The sequence below is a fragment of the Ahaetulla prasina genome, chromosome 1, assembly GCF_028640845.1.
Source record: "Ahaetulla prasina isolate Xishuangbanna chromosome 1, ASM2864084v1, whole genome shotgun sequence".
In the NCBI taxonomy this organism is placed as follows: domain Eukaryota; kingdom Metazoa; phylum Chordata; class Lepidosauria; order Squamata; family Colubridae; genus Ahaetulla; species Ahaetulla prasina.
The window spans coordinates 9025736-9042405 of NC_080539.1; the positions used below are offsets into that span (position 1 = coordinate 9025736).

The following is a 16670-nucleotide window of genomic DNA, read 5'->3' on the forward strand; positions in this document are numbered from 1 at the left end:
ATGAACTGAGGATTCAGAGCTGAGTAGTAGATAAAACAGAAAAGACAAAGCTTGGATCACTTAGACGTTTTTCCATACCTTCGGGGCATTTGCTGCTACTTTGGCTGCTTCCGAGTAGCTTCCTGGCTAGGACAATGATGGCGAACCTTTTCGGCACAAAGAGCACAAACTGGAAGGTGCGCATGCCAGAAACCCGATGACCAGCTGGCCGGTGCGCATGCGCATCTCGGAAGCCTGATAACCAGCTGGCTGAGCTGGGGTGATGGTGCATGTGCCCACAGAGAGGGCTCTGCATGCCATCTCTGGACCGTGTGCCATAGGTTCGCCATCACGGGGCTAGGAGAATTCTGGAAGCTGAAGTCCTCATGTCTTAATAGCAATATCACTTATATACAGCTTAATAATGCTTTATGGTACTCTGAGTGGTTTACAAAGCATATTGCCCCCAACCATCTAGGTCCTCATTTTACCGACCTCGGAAGGATGAAAGGCTGAGTCAACCTTGAGCCAGTCAGGATCGAACTCTTGGCAGTGGGCAGAGTTTGCCTGCGATACTGCATTCTGACCACTGTGTCACCAAGGCTGAAAAGTCCTCAGTCAAACTATTATCCAGCCTTGCACAACAGACCTAGAATGTGCCACAGCTAGCTAGGGAGGCAGCTGGGAATGGTAAAGGCTTCCCTGTCTAGTTTCAGAATGAACTTTTATTTATTTATTCGACATGTTTGCCACCTTTTTTCTCAAGTCCGCCAGCCAGTGACTGGAGAATACTTTACAATGCTGCATAAAGTGCATTAAAAAGACCCAATGGCAATTTTAATTGTGCATTCCACCCAGAGCTACCCTGAGTTAAGATGGGGCAGCCAATAAATGTTATAAATAAATTATAATAAATTCCAAGCCACAAGCATAAGACTCAGTTGGGGCAATTGCAACCAATGGCCAAGAAATCAGCTGGTCAGGTCACATATCCACTTTTGCAAGGACAGCCTCTTAATGAATGTCTAAGGAGATTCTCAGTCATCCAGGTCATGGTTGTCCCAAAGGTGCTTTTTTCAAGAGGCACCTGGACTTTTTTTTTTTTTTTAAGACGTTTCGCTTCTCATCCAAGAAGCTTTTTCAGCTTTCTGACAGAGCTGAAGTGGGGAATGGAAGGATTTATACTCTCTGCAGACAGCTGGTTATTTGCATTCTTTCAGATGGTCGTTGAAGCCGCCTGGATGTTTATTTGTGTTCTCACGGTCATCTGAGTAGTGCAAATGGTAGCGCACCCCTACTCAGGTAAACCTGAGGACACAGATAAACCTTCAAGCGGCCTCAAAGACTCTCTAGAAAGATGCAAATGACCAGCTCTCTGCAAGGAATATAAATCCTTCCTTTCCCCACCATCCGGTCGGAGCTGAAGAAGCTCCTTGGATGAGAAGCGAAACGTCTTCGGAGAAAAAAACATGAAAGTCCAGTTGCCTCTTGAAAAATAAGCACCTTTGGGACAACTGCGACCTGGATGACTGAGAATCTCCATAGACTTTTGCTTAGCAAAATGGAAATTCTGGTCCCCGACTGTGGCCATAAATTGAGGAGTCCTTGTATGCCAGTGCCAGAAAAACAAACTAAAAGCAACAGGTAGGATATGAACTGAGGATTCAGAGCTGAGTAGTAGATAAAACAAAAGACAAAGCTTGGATCACTTGGACGTTTTTCCATACCTTCGGGGCATTTGCTGCTACTTTGGCTGCTTCCGAGTAGCTTCCTTGGGCGAAAAGGGCGTTGAATTTTCGGGCAAAGAGCTCTTCGGCCCCGGCAAGATTGTTACGGACGGCCATTCGCAGAGCCAGGTCTGGATTCTGCAGCACATTGGTGATGTACGGGATAATGTTCTCTTCCTCCACACATACTGAAAGCACCTGGAATGGAGGGAGAGGGATGGAACACGGTTCATCATTAGGATCTCTTGCATTCTTGTTTTATTAATCATTTTATTAAAGTTTTATCAAGATATAAAAGACCAAAGAAGGTGAAAATAGTGGGGGAAATGGGGGAAGAAAAAGAACTGGAAGGTAAAGGGCTGATTGATTCTTTTTAGCGCCCCATAGTAACACTGCAAAAGGGACGCAGTGGCTCAGGGGCTACGACGTTGAGCTTGTCAATCGAAAGGTCGGCAGTTCGGCGGTTCGAATCCCTAGTGCCGCGTCACAGGGTGAGCTCCCGTTACTTGTTCCAGCTTCTGCCAACCTAGCAGTTTCGAAAGCACGTAAAAAATGCAAGTAGAAAAAATAGGGACCACCTTGGTGGGAAGGTAACAGCGTTCCGTGCGCCTTTGGCGTTGAGTCATGCCGGCCACATGACCACGGAGACGTCTTCGGACAGCGCTGGCTCTTTGGTTTTGAAATAGAGATGAGCACCGCCCCCTAGAATCGGCAACGACTAGCACGTATGTGCAAGGGGAACCTTTATCTTTACTAGTAACACTGCAGCCTCCGCTTTTTACTTCTTACTCTCTGAGCTTGGTTGTTTTCTTGCAAACTATCACTTTCATCATCAACAATCAATGGCACTTAGACTTATATACCGCTTCACAGTGCTTTACAGCCCTCCTTAAGCAGTTTTATAGAGTCAGCCTATGGCCCCCAACAATCTGGCTCCTCATTTTACCTATCTCGGAAGGACAGAAGGCCTAGTCAAGCTTGAGCCCCATCAGGAATGAACTCCTGGCAGTGGGCAGAGTCAGCCTGCAATGCTGCATTCTAACCACTGCGCTACTACGGCTCATGTGCTAAAAATGTACAGGCCATGTTTAGAACAACAAACTGATCTAATCGATACTCTTGATGTTGGTTTTTGCTGATTAATATCACTTGCGGTTGTAGAGACGACCAGTATTTGATTACGTTGGTAAAGTAAAAAGTTAAGCCTGTAATTTTATTTGATACTTTACCGTACTGAAAAAAAAGTTGTAAGTCGATTTTCTCGTCTTCTACACTTCTCTTCTTATTTTCGCTTGTATTTTATACTATGATAATGTCAGGATTCCAAGGAACACCCCCAACAAAATAAAGTTCTGAGGCCTGAGATTCCTCAGTTCCAATTTATTAGAGATGTCAATTGGGTGTGGAAAACCTGGAAGCTTTTAGATATCAAATTTTTAATAATTTTTTTAAAAAATTGTAGTAGATATGTTTTTGGGCTTCTATGAGTGCCTCTTCCAGGCCAGTAACCAGATGCCAGATGGATACTTCCCCCACCTTTGAAAGAACTATAGCAGCTTACTAACAGATTAACATGATCAGGGGAGTGACGATAGCTCTTGTTAAAGTGTTGTTTAATCTTAATAGAATTCCAGCACCAACAACATGCTCTGGCATCAGAACGGATTTTTTAAGATCATTAATCTTGCTCCCTCCTCTTCTCCTACCCTGAAATGGGCCCTAAATAATATCATATTCAAGTGACTTATTTGATTTTATCCCTCCTTTGTTATTTATGGGCACGATGGCTCAGGTGCTGAAAGACGCTGAGCTTGTCAGCTGGAAAACTGACCGCTGGGATTCAAGACCTGGATCCTGGGGTGAGTTCCCGTTCCTTGCCTCGGGACTCAGGACTTTCGAACTGCCAACCTAGCAGTTCGAAAGCATGCAAATGCAAGTAAATAAATTCCGTTTCTCCGAAAACACGACCTACTCCTAAAATAAGTCCTAGCTTGATTTTCACACGTGTGCCCAATATAAACCTTACCCCCAAAATCAGCCCTAATTAAGATTCCGTCCACTCCAGGGTGCACGCGTAAAAATTAAGGTAGGGTGGGGATGGGTGCGTGTGTAGAACTGCCCTACTAGTTACCTTTGGACAGTGGCAGCCGGGCGTCGCACACCCGGACACTTGCCTTGCCGGCCCATTTCTTCTGCAGCCGGCAAGGCTTTCCTGAAGGCCTCTGCAGCTGATAACAGAGCTCTGGATCAATCCGGAGCTCTGTTATCGGCTACAGAGGCCTTCAGGAAAGCCTTGCTGGCTGCAGAATTAGTTCCTGAAGGCCTCTGACAGTGAAAAGGAAGCTAGGGGAGACGTGCGCAAGTGAGGTGAGTCAGTAGCAGGGGTGAAATCCAGCAGGTTCTGAAGAACCGGTAGCGGAAATTTTGAGCAGTTCGGAGAACCAGCAAATACCACCTCTGACTGGTCCCAGAGTGAGGTGGGAATGGAGATTTTGCAATATCCTTTCCCCCAGGAGTGGGTAGGGAATGGGAATTTTGCAGTATCTTTCCCCTGCCATGCCCACCAAGCCACACGCACAGAGCTGCTAAGTTAAAAAAATTGGATTTCACCACTGGTCAGTGGATAACATACCCCCCTGAAAATAAGACCCGATGCCTCTTTTTGGTGGCAAAAAAATATAACGCAGGGTTTTATTTTGGGGGAAACATGGGTAGGGACCACTTTGGTGGGAAGGTAACAGCTTTTCGTGCACCTTTGGCATGCACCTCTCTCCCTCTCTCTCCCTCCCTCCCTTTTTTTTTTTGCAGAAGAAAATCTCAGAACCAGCAGCAAACCAATTTGGCAGCTCCAATTCCTGACAGAAAAGCAGCCATCAAACAGCAGGCCATGCTGGCCATACGACCATAGAAATGTCTTCGGGGAGAGGAGCACCAAGGAGGTTCCCCAAGAGTGCTCAAAAGACCCTGCAAATCTCTATGGCATCTTAAGAATGTGTACTTTCTCCCTTATTATGTGTTTGGTGACCAAAGAGCATATTTGCCCTGAATTGCAGTTGAGGATTACTGAGAGGCCTGCTCTGGTATCAGAGAGTGAGTCAGACTATAAAGCAGTGACAGATTAACAAGAGAAAACTGCACGCATGGATTGTCTTGTGTGTTTTTCAAGAGACAGCGGATAAGAGGCGGCTTCTGGATCAAAGAGCTATGAAGCTTCAGGATATGCTTCCTCTTTAGTAGGCACTCAATCTTTTCTTTTCTTTCTTTCTTTCTTTCTTTCTTTCTTTCTTTCTTTCTTTCTTTCTTTCTTTCTTTCTTTCTTTCTTTCTTTCTTTCTCTCTTTTTCTACCTATCTATAATTGCTACCAACCTGCCTTCCATTGAGGACCTGTATACTGCACAAATCAAGAAGAGGGCCATGAAAATATTTACAGATCCCTCACATGCAGGACATAAACTGTTTCAACTCCTACCCTCAAAACAACGCTATAGAGCACTGCACACCAGAACAACTAGACACAAGGACAGTTTTTTCCCCGAAGGCCATCACTCTGCTAAACAAATAATTCCATCAACATTGTCAAACTATTTACTAAATCTGCACTACTATTAATCTTCTCATCGTTCGCATCACCAATCTCTTTCCACTTATGACTGTATGACTGTAACTTTGTTGCTGGCAATCCTTATGATTTATATTGATATATTGATCATCAATTGTGTTGTAAATGTTGTACCTTGATGAACGTATCTTTTCTTTTATGTACACTGAGAGCATATGCACCAAGACAAATTCCTTGTGTGTCCAATCACACTTGGCCAATAAAATTCAATTCAATTCAATTCAATTCAATTCAATTCAATTCAATTCAATTCAATTCTATTCTATTCTATTCTATTCTATTCTATTCTATTCTATTCTATTCTATTCTATTCTCTCTTTCCTCTTTCTCTTTCCTCTCTCTCTCCCTCTCCTTTTTTTTTTTTGCAGAAGAAAATCTCAGAACCAGCAGTGAACCAATTTGGCAGTTCCAATTCTTGGCAGGAAAGCAGCCATCAAACAGCAGGCCAGAACTGAAAGCCAGCATGTGATCAAGAAAGATCTTTCAAGGTTGATGCTGTTAAATATTGCCAAGAGAGGTTGAGCAGCTTTTCCATAGGCTGTGAACCTTGACCTACTACTACTACTATTCCAATACAAACCTTTTGACTTGTTTTGTAGAACGGAACAGCACACCAAGGTTTAACGGTGGACTTACATAGTCCAAATTACTGCATGAAATTTTAGTAGTCAGCAAAATGTCCAAGAAAAATAACAGCATTTTTAAAATCCACATACAGGTAGTCCTTGACTAACAACCATTCGTTTAGTGGCCATTCGAAGTTATAAATGCATTGGAAAAAGTGACGTACGACCGTTTTTCACATTTACGACCCACTGTAGCGTCCTCATGGTCACGTGATCAAAATTTGGACACTTGACAACTGGCTCGTATTTATGACGTGTCCTGGGGACCTAGGATCCCCTTTTGCAATCTTCTGGCAAGCAAAGTCAACAGGGAAGCCATTGGGGTCAAGAGGGAGCCACCTGGCCTCAATCCATTCACATGCACCGCCTCCTAAACCCCCATCAACATTAAAGCCGCTCCTTACCTGTCCTTTCCTGTTGACCCCAATGATTCCAGCTGTGGCTTCGTGTGGCGCAGTCACAAAGATCGTTTCCCCACTGATTCTGTTCATGTAGATGCAGGTGCCTGTTTCAAGGTCGTACAGATGGATGTAACCGTATTTTGTGATCAGGAAGACGACATCGTGCTTCTCGCTAATCTGCAAATAGGAAGAGGAGAGAGGGAAAAATGGTAGCCATCTCGGGGGGACAACGTATTGTAGTAGAAAACCCACCAAAGACAGTACAATGAATGTGATACGAGACAAACAAGTTAGCACAGTCTTCTGTATCAAGGGTCTCCAACCTTAGTAACTTTAAGGTTTGTGGACTTCAACTCCCACAGGGAACTCTGGGAGTTGAAGTCCACAAACCTTAAAGTTACTAAGGGTAGAGACCCCTGTTCTGTATCAAACTTCAATCCTAGCCATGGCGACAGGTAATCTGAATTAAACGTATCTTACTCACCCATCCCCAGGTTTCAAAAATGTTAGTAGACTTCATCTCTGTCCTATAAGTTAAAAGCCTTACAACAGCCTGTATGGTATAATGGTTAAGGCATCAGCCTAGAAATTGCGAGACTGTGAATCCTGACTTAAGTCTAAAAGCCGGCTGGGTGACTTTGAGCCAATCACCAAGAGACTCGGAGTTCTAGTTGGAGCTTTCTTACATAGTTCTAGCTATCTTGAGCCTGGTGGCGCAGTGGTTAGAGTGCAGTACTGCAAGGCTACTTCTGCTGACTGCCAGCTGCCTGCAATTGGAAGTTCAAATCTCACCAGGTTGAATCAGCTTTTCATCATTACGAGGTGGGTAAAACGAGGACCCAGATTGTTGGGGGGCAAGAGGCTGACTCTGTAAACCGCTTAGAGAGGGCTGTAAAGCACTGTGAAGCGGTATATAAGTCTACGTGCTATTGCTATCTTACATGAAAGACAGCTGGATGACTTTGAGCCAATCACCAAGAGACTCTGGGTCTCTTGCCCCACTTTAGGCATAACGGCAGTTGTGTGACCGTGGGCCAGCCTTTTCTCTCAGCCCCAGAAAGGTGGCAATGTCCATTTCTCGGGGGGGGGGGGACTTGCCAAGAAAACTGCAGGGATATGCCAGACAGTCTGCAAGAACCAGACACGACTAAATGGAAGGGGGGAAAAAATAAGGTAGACCAGGCTTTGTGCAGACTGAAAGCTACTTTTATTAGAAAAGCTATTATAAAAGAATCTTGCAACTCTGGATATATTTCCCTCCTCCCCCCCCTCCCCCTTTTATCTTCAGGTGAATTTGAGGGGGAGATAGTTCTCTGAGATGTTTTCGTAAACCACTTCCTTGGCCTCGGTTCAAGCTTCATTTATCTCATCCTTGCCTGGTAACAGATCTTCCCTGTGTCCTTCAAGGCCCTCCACTAGGCTCTCCTCCCACAGTGTTATTAATGCTTGTCTGCAAATAATTTTCAAAGAACACAAACAGACTTTTTGGATAATGAACTCTGCTCTTGTAAAACCCACCAAGGCATGCAGAGTCCCCAGTTCATCAAAAACACGGTGTGTTCATATAGATTGTTTGAACTGTCCAACTGCCAAGCTGAAAAGCAACCCCAGGCTAAGGATCAAGAGGCCCTCTGTATGACTGCAGAAGTCCCCAAACACCTGAACTTTGCTCTATAAAACACAGCTACAACATTCAATGCAAGGCTGGGAGCTGGGCAGTCTTGAGCTCTGAGAATTCTTTTAGGGTCTTGACACATTTCCTTTCAGCCCTTTTGATTTTATTGAATTAAGTCATTTGTATCCCACTTTAATTATTTTTGCAAATAACTCAAGGCAGGGAACATACCTTTCTCCTCCTCGTTTTCTCCACAACAACGCTGTAAGGTGAGTTGGGCTGAGAGTGAGCGACTGGCCCAAAGTCACCCAGCTGGCTTACATGGCTAAGGCAGGATTTGAACACACATTTCCTGCTTTCCAGCTTGGTGCCGTAACCATTAGACTAGGGATGTCCAGCCTTGACAACTTTTAAGACTTGTGGACTTCAACTCCCAGAATTCCCCTAGCCAGCACAAACAAATCTTAAAAGTTGCCAAAGCTAGACACTCCTGCCTTAGACCAAATTGGATTGCACGGCCAGCCGGCCCGCTTATTCCAAGGAGGAACACGTAAAGGCCGTTCCTTGTTAATATACCATACCTGCATTGCTACTGGGAAGTCGTTCTGGGCTTCCGGTGGGAAGAAGACGTCCACGGCTTTCTTAGGGAAGGGCTGGTTTCCGGTGGGAGGTGCCCCAACCTCAATAATATGCAACTGTACAGGAAGAAATCAGGTTAGAGACCGTCTTTAAAAAGGGATCCATGACTGGCAACACTTGGCTTTATCAAAGGAGAAGAGAAGGACGTCCCATGGCTGATAATAGACCACAGGAAGCCCTCGACGTACGACTACCATCGAGCCCAGAATTTATGTTGCTTAGTGAGAAAATTTGCTAAGTGAGTTTTGCCCCATGTTACGATGTTTCTTGCCACAAGTGTGAATCACTGCAGTTGTTAAAATTAGTTAACAGTGTTGTTAAGTGAATCTCGCTTCCCCATTGATTTTGCTTGTCAGAAGGTTGCAGAAGATGATCACATGACCCCAGGACGCTGCAACCGTCATAAATATGAGTCGGCTGCCAAGCATCTGAATTTTGATTATGTGACTATGGCGATGCGGCAATGGTCAAAAGTATGCAAAACAGTCATAAGGTCACTTTTCCAGCGCCATTGTAACTTCGGTCACTAAATGAACAGTTGTAAGTCGAGGATGACCTCGCTCTAATCATCAAGACTCTGGACAGCATACAATAAGCAAATGTCCTGCATTCAGATGTTAAGAAAGTGGTGCGTGGCCTAGAGGTGGAGCTCTCGCCTCACAATTAAGAGGCTGTGAGTTCAATCCCAGGTAGAGGCAGATATTTCTCTCTCTGGGCTGGATGAGAATATACCTCCTGGACAAAATTCCGCATTGGCGACAGGAAGGGCATCCGGCCAGTAAACACTCAGCTCCATTCAATTGCCCAGACTCTACCCCGTAAGGGCTTATGGGGTCACTGAATGGAGATGATGATGATGACTCAGATGTTAAGACTTATATACCTTCTGTTAATCAGGATGGGATGCTCTTCACTCGCATCTGGCACCTGAGGAAAGCTGCCACGGTTTATGCTGCCTGACGAAATGGAGAGGAGAATTCTTGCTGTTCAAAACTACGTGCCTCAAAGCCGAGATCTGACCGGTAAGTCTTCAACTTACAGCCATTCATTTAGTGACCGTCTGAAATTACGACAGCACTGAAAAAAGTGGACTTACAGCTGTCGCAACATCCCCACGGTCACCTGGTCAAAAACTTCAGTTGCTTGGCAACCAGCATCTATTTACAATCACCGTAGCATCCTGAGGTCATGTGATTGCTATTTGGGATCTTCCCAGCTGGCTAATGGTGAGCAAAATTGATAGGGGGATGCCAGGTTTGCTTAACAACCACATGATTCACTTAAAAACTGCAGCGATTCGCTTAACAACCATGGCAAAAAAAAAATCAGGTGCAACTGACTTAACAACTGCCTCGCTTAGAAACGGGTGTTGTAGTTCCAGCTGTGGTCATAAGTTGGGGACTTTCTGTATAAAATAAAAAAAAAAACCCACTGAAGGCCAAAGTCTCCTCCCCAGAAATGGATGAACGGACATCGGACCCACAGGCTCACCTTGCCTCCGGCTTGGCCCCGCACTGCGAAGCAGAACAGAGTGGATTCTTCCGTGTTGCCTTCCATCTTGAATTGGGCAAAACTGGCAGCGTGGCCTTCGATGGGCTGCGACACTTTCCTATCCACAGAATAAAGTTGCATGGCTCCGACGACACGGTTTTGCTTTAAGAAGGGAAGGGAAGGGGTCGTGAGAACATTGACCCTACAGCCATGATAGCAAACCTGTGGCACGCGGAGCCATATCTGTGGGCACGTAAGCATTGCGCTAGCTCAGCTCCGGTGCGTATGCACATGCCAGCCACCTAATTTTCAGGCCTTCCGGGCCCACCAGAAGTTGGGAAATGGGCCATTTCCAGCCTCCAGAGGACTTCCGGGGGAGGTGGGGAAGGTTGTTTTCGCCCTCCCCAGGCTCCAAGAAAGCCTCTGGAGCCTGGGGAGGGTGAAAAACGGGCCTACCGTGCCTACCGGTAAACTTTTTGCCATCATGTGCCAATTGTGGGGGGAGCACTGGGGGGGCACAGGCACATGCATGTGTGGGGTGTGTGCGTGCGGGGGGGAATTGAATTATGGGTGTGGCCACATGCGTGTGCAAACCATCCATGTTTCCCAAGCTTTTGGCACGTGAAAGCAAAAAGATTAGCCATCACTGCCTTACAGCATTAACCAAGGAGTACACTTTAAACCAGGGGTCTCCAAACCCAGCCGCTTTAAGACTTGTGGACTTCAACTCCCAGAATTCCTCAGGCAGTTACTAATGTCTGTTACTAATTTCCTCAGCTGGCTGAGGAATTCTGGAAGTTGAAGTCCACACGTCTTAAAGTGGCCTGGTTGGGAGACCCCTGCTTTAGACCTTTGGCATCCAGATTGTACACCTGAAGAAGGTTCAAATCTTTTTCAAATGGCCAGGAACAGCACTTTTCCCCTCATACATCCCATTTTAATTTGGAGCTCCTTTCTTTTTCTGAACAGAAGCTCACCCTGGGCGGTTCCTCAAAAGCGACCAGAAACTACTGAACTGAAGAGACTCTAATTTGGCTCAGATTCACCCAGATTGGCTTCCTGTGGTGATCCTTCTATCTGGCTATTACTTTGATTTCTTGATCTCTTTCGCCGTGTTCTCATCATACACTAAATAATTACTTGTTTACAACAAGTGAGGGCCAAATACATTTGGGGGGGGGAAGAACAATGGTTTATAAGGAAGACGCGTACAGCGAATGTGGCAATGAAACAAACACAGGTGTGTCACATACATCATTATTTCTACATCTGATTTACCACATAACCAAACTTCTTTGAGCAAAGTACAAATTTATTTAAAATATTTTAAAGGTTGGGCTGTTTCTCTTCTCTCTTACTTTGGGAGAAGGGTTTTCTATTTTATTTATTCATTCAATCAATCAATCAATCAATCAAATTTAGGTACTGTCCATCTCGCTCCCAGAGTGTCTCTGGGTGGTGGCACAATTAAAAGCGTTTTTTAAAAAAAGTTTAAAAATTCAATACACCAATAAAAGGAGCCAGATTAAAAACAAAAATAAGTTAAAACGGCATGGGGAGGGGTTTCAAGGCAGGCACAGGGGTTGCATAACTACTAAGTGTTGAGAGTTTTAAAAACTATCTTAACCCAATTTAGGGTTTATGCAATGATTTCCATGCGCTTATGAACTTGTGTCAGGCGCAAAAGATCAGGTTGATGCTTGAGGGGCTAATAATTAAAATGATTTATTGCTAATGAGCCTATGAACAGGAATCTTTTCAACTAAGGGTTAGCAACCTACTTGGAGGGTCCACAGCATTCAAGAGAGGTTGGATTTACTCCGCTTGTGGCTACTTAGGGATTCTAGGCTGATGCCTCTTTTAACTCCGCTCCCAGATTCCGCCATTCCTTCTACCACAGAATAGTGGAAGAAGTGATAATTTCTTTATTCATAGGTCACAAGACATCAGCTGAATTACACTCGGTTGTACTCTTGGATAACAAATTACCTAATTTCATTTAATTACATTACTGATTCCTGAGGGCCTTTTTTAAATGCATGTATGCATAGGGACCGATAAGACTAAAAACACCGAAGGCCTCCAACAAGGAAAATGTCAGCAGTGCAGCCACCAAAGCCACTACAACAGAGTGACTATCCCTCCCCTGATAATTGTGGCCTTGCATTGTTAAAATAAAAAAAACCTATTTTCAATATATTTAAAACAGCCCAAATCTCATTACATTATCAGATGTCTCGGGAGTGCCAAAACCTTAAGAGAGTGGATAACCGGCTGAGATTTGGGTTCAGAAAGAAAATAATTTTGTTCCCCGAAGGGATTTTCAGAAACAGAGGTTGAAACCTGGGTTTTAAGACTGGGAGGGTTACATCAAAAAACGTTTTAAAGTAGGAATCACCGCATACAGTGAAAATCAAAAACGTTTCTCTTTTCCTTCACCCCGAGCAAATTCGGCCTGCAGGATGAGTGTCTCTTTGTGCAATTAACAAAATGTCAATGTGAAGTTTATAGCAGGGGTCCTTCCCGTTAGGAGAGATTAGCTGTCGAGAGATCAAGGCTGCACGGGAAGCAGAACTAAAATGGGTCACGGACTGGCCTCGGATACAAAGATTTCACTTTTGCTACAACAAACAGTTCTAGAGGGGAATTTTGCCTGTTTTCTCACAGGATGTACGTGAGAAAGTAGCCACCTCTTCCCACATCCTATAGCAGAGATCCCAGCTTTAATTAAATCCATGTTCATTCCCATTAGGCTATTAAAAAAGGTGAAGGAGTCCTTGTGGATTTTACTTCATTAGTTGTTGCCAAACTGCTCATCTCCATTTCCAGCCAGCGCTCTACGAAGACATTTCCTTGGTCATGTGGCCAGCATGATGTCACAGAGCGCTGTTACCTTCCCATCATAGTGGTACCTATTTATCTCCTCGCATTTGCATGCTTTGGAACGATACCATTTTGTCTGAAATGATATAAGGTTTCCTGCCTAAGCAGGGGGTTGGACTAGAAGACCTCCAAGGTCCCTTCCAACTATTCTATTCTATTCTATTCTATTCTATTCTATTCTCATATATATATTCTAATCTATTACCATGTTTCCCCGAAAATAAGACATCCCCTGATAATAAGCCCAATTGGGGTTTTTGAGTGCATGTGCTAAAATAAGCCCTCCCCAAAAATATTTAAATGCATGTGCAGGCAGTCCTTCCCTTTTCCTCTGGTTAGGGTTAGGGAGAGAGAGCTGGAAATCAGGTAGGATGGCAAGAGGAGCCCCGTCTTGCTCCCAAAATAAGACCTCCCCGAAAATAAGGCCAAGCGCTTATTTTGGGGTTCAAAAAAAAAATAAGACACGGTCTTATTTTCAGAGAAACATGGTATATATTCTACTCTACTATTGGTATTGGTATTGGTATTCGGTTGGGAGGAGCTGGGGCAAGCAGTGGAAGCTTGCCCTGTCATGTGGCACTCGGGTCTCAAACCTGGGTTGCTGGCTTTCCAGCTCACAAGACCAGGGTCTTAACCGCTGAGTCACCGCATGGCCTTATATTCTTACCTGTGCAGAAATTCCAGTCAGAAGCAGCCATTTCTGCTTGGCATCGGTACGGTAATTGATAATCTGGCAACCCGCAAGACTGGAATGACGATCGAACATTTTGACCGGCTGAGACTCTCCTTCCATGCTCCAGTGGTACACAGCGTTGTCGGTGACCAGTGCAACCGTGTTCAGGGAAATCCACTTCCAAAAGGTGACATCATCCGTCATGGTGTGAGCCTTCATTTTGCTCTTCATCTCAATGTTAAAAATCTGAAGGGTCTTCCCGGCTAAAGATAGGAGCGTGGATTAATTGAGCTAAGTTCCTTGGGATGGACCGTCACTTAAAAGCCTACAGATGTTTAAGCCTGCGAAGATTATCTGGACATCCAAATCCCAACCCAGGGAAAGGATCATGCACGGTAGTTTGACAGCAAAAATGGCCAAATTCTCAAATGCCATTTCTGTCCTACATGAGTCCTAAGAGAGCCAAGGGCTGAACTGATTAAGGGCTTCAAAGCCAGTTACAGCACAAGTGTTTTCTCTCATGATGCTCAACAGTCATGCAAAGTTACTCATCCTTAACCCAAGCAACTCATTTCACGTCTTGCTTGAGAAGATAAAAAGTACATCAAGACATACAACATCAGTGCAACACACACGTTAATATCCATATCTAGGAGAAATATGGGGATCGGCTAAGGTTAGCTGCCATGTCTTATCTTTGCCGGCACTTTCTTAGATGGATTGTTAGTTTAGCTTTTTAAACAAACCGTTGCCCTTAACGCGTACTATGGACTAAAACATACAGCAAACACAGGGGTTAGAAAGTGGGGGAGAGTACAATTACAATTAGGAAGAGTGGAGTGCAGGTCACCAAGAGGAATACCCCAAGAATTAAGAAAGAGTGAACGTTCAATATGGATCATGCTGCCAGCTTTCAAAGTGGGGTCCTTGGTGATCTCTGAACTTGGTTGCTTTCTTGCAGACGTTTCATTACCCAACTACGTCACCTCATCAGTGCTGAAAGAGAGCAGGTAAACTCTCTGTTTTTCTACCAATGTCTTACTCTTGTCAATGTTGGTGAGAATGTTGCTGCAAGTTCTCCAATCGCTATGAACGATCCCACCAATACTGACAGGACAAGCCATCTGTATACAAAATGAGAGAAACCCCCACTCCCTCCTAGCACTGATGATATTACCTAGTTGGATAATGAAAAGTTTTCTGCAAGAAAACAACCAAGCTCAGAGAGTACCAAGAATCCCAGTGTTCAACCCTGAGCTACAAATAATCTCTTCTATTGGTAAAGTGGGCTTTATCTGAGACCCACAAACTTGGAAAAGGTGAGTCTGAATTCCTGTATGGGCATTCAAGTTCAGTAAATGGCCTTCCGTATAATCTAATCTAACCTCTCTAATCTGCCACACAGGATCATTCTCTAGGAATAAAATGAGAACTGCCCTTTGGGTCCTCCTCTGGAGATCTTTTGAGGAAATGTAGGATACAGAAGGGATAAAATACAAATAAGGAAGACCCCGTGAAATTCCCCCCTTGACATGTCAATTTCTGTACAGCAGAGTTGGGGAACTAGGGCCCTTTTATGACTTGTGAACTTCAACTCCCAGAATTCCTGAGCCAGGAATTCTGGGAGTTGAAGTTCTCAAGTCGTAAAAGGGCCCTAGTCCACTCAGAAGTCCACCAATCATAAAAGGGCCGTAGCTCCCCACCCCTGCTATTAAATATTGATGATGTCATTTAAAGGACAAACACAGGGAAGAGAATATACCTCTACATAAAGATATTACATTTGTGGAAGAGAGGATCAAGGGAAGGCACGGGAAGCTCGAAGCGAACATACTGGAACAAGGGGAGAACAGGCTAAAAAGTTTTTGGGGGGAGGGGGACTAAGAGATTGAGCTACAGATACTTCCAAGGACACTACCAGCCCAACAAGACTGCACCACCTTCAATCCAAAGGAACACAAAGCACTGAAACTATGCAGGTAAAGACTTTCAAAGCTATTAAACACTAAATTTGAGGGGTTAAAGACTCACACTTGTCCACCATAGAGTTAGATTCCATATTCAGATGTTGTCCTTTAAATAGAAGGTTAAGCTGATTTTTTTAAAACAACAACAACAACAACAACAACGCTACATGATCATGGATTTCAGGAGGGTAGTTTTACAAGAAGGGAGGTGCTAGTGAACTGTCTTGAATCCTGAATGAATTGGGGGGGGGATATCAATCAATATTTATATACATAAATCAATAGGCTAAGACTCAATTCTTTTTTCTTTGAAAGCCAGGAAGGCTTCATTTCAGCCACCCACCCACCCCCACATTATATACAGAATACACAAAAAGCAATATACAGCCAGATATGATATTGTAAGTCTCTGTCCCGTTTATAAAAAGTCCGATGCATACCCAAGCAGAAATGCTTGCAGGTTCTAGCATTCAGTTATTTCCCCTCCTTCCCAATTGTCACCGAGTGCTGAAAACCAAATTTCACATAACGGAAGAGAGATTCCTGTTAGGGATGTACAGAACTGACTAATTCAGGAGATCTTCTGGAGTATCCCAGAAGATCCCGTTCCTGTATCACTGAGTTTTGCACATCTGTAGCCCTTAATAAAATGCAGCCACGCTTAACTTTTCAGCCTTTTTAATCTGGTAAGCCTGTTGCATTCCCTTTTCATAAAACAGGACAAAGGCAAATACAATCTGAAACAGAGGTAACTCACCATCTGCACACACAAGAAAGCATTAGGAAGTGTGACAAAAATAGTGATAAAACATTAAAGCCGTCAGAAAAGAGGACGCTGCTGTAATGAGACAGTTGAGAGCTTAGTTTATCCACCATGGGGAGAGAAAAAAAACCCCAAAAAACAAAACGTGGCAATCTGCGAACATTACTGGAGGCAGATTTGCTGTGCTTCGGGGGGAAGAAAAGAACTGGTTTATCCAAGACATTTAGCATCCATTGTAAAGATAGCTCAAACTGGGATGTGAGTTGTGACCATAAGAGGCCTAAAG

At 44.2% G+C, this 16670-nt stretch overlaps 1 protein-coding gene across 1 annotated transcript in view; it reads right to left on the reverse strand.

Annotated features, from left to right (window-relative positions):
* Positions 1-16670, reverse strand: part of CLTC (clathrin heavy chain) — a 110050-nt gene that overhangs the window by 56297 nt on the left and 37083 nt on the right. The window contains exons 3-7 of the mRNA XM_058164119.1: positions 13649-13917; positions 10099-10260; positions 8550-8663; positions 6357-6530; positions 1707-1904 (exon numbers count right to left, since the gene is read on the reverse strand). Coding sequence (XP_058020102.1) covers positions 1707-1904; positions 6357-6530; positions 8550-8663; positions 10099-10260; positions 13649-13917 — 917 coding nt within the window. The remainder of the gene's footprint in view (positions 1-1706; positions 1905-6356; positions 6531-8549; positions 8664-10098; positions 10261-13648; positions 13918-16670) is intronic.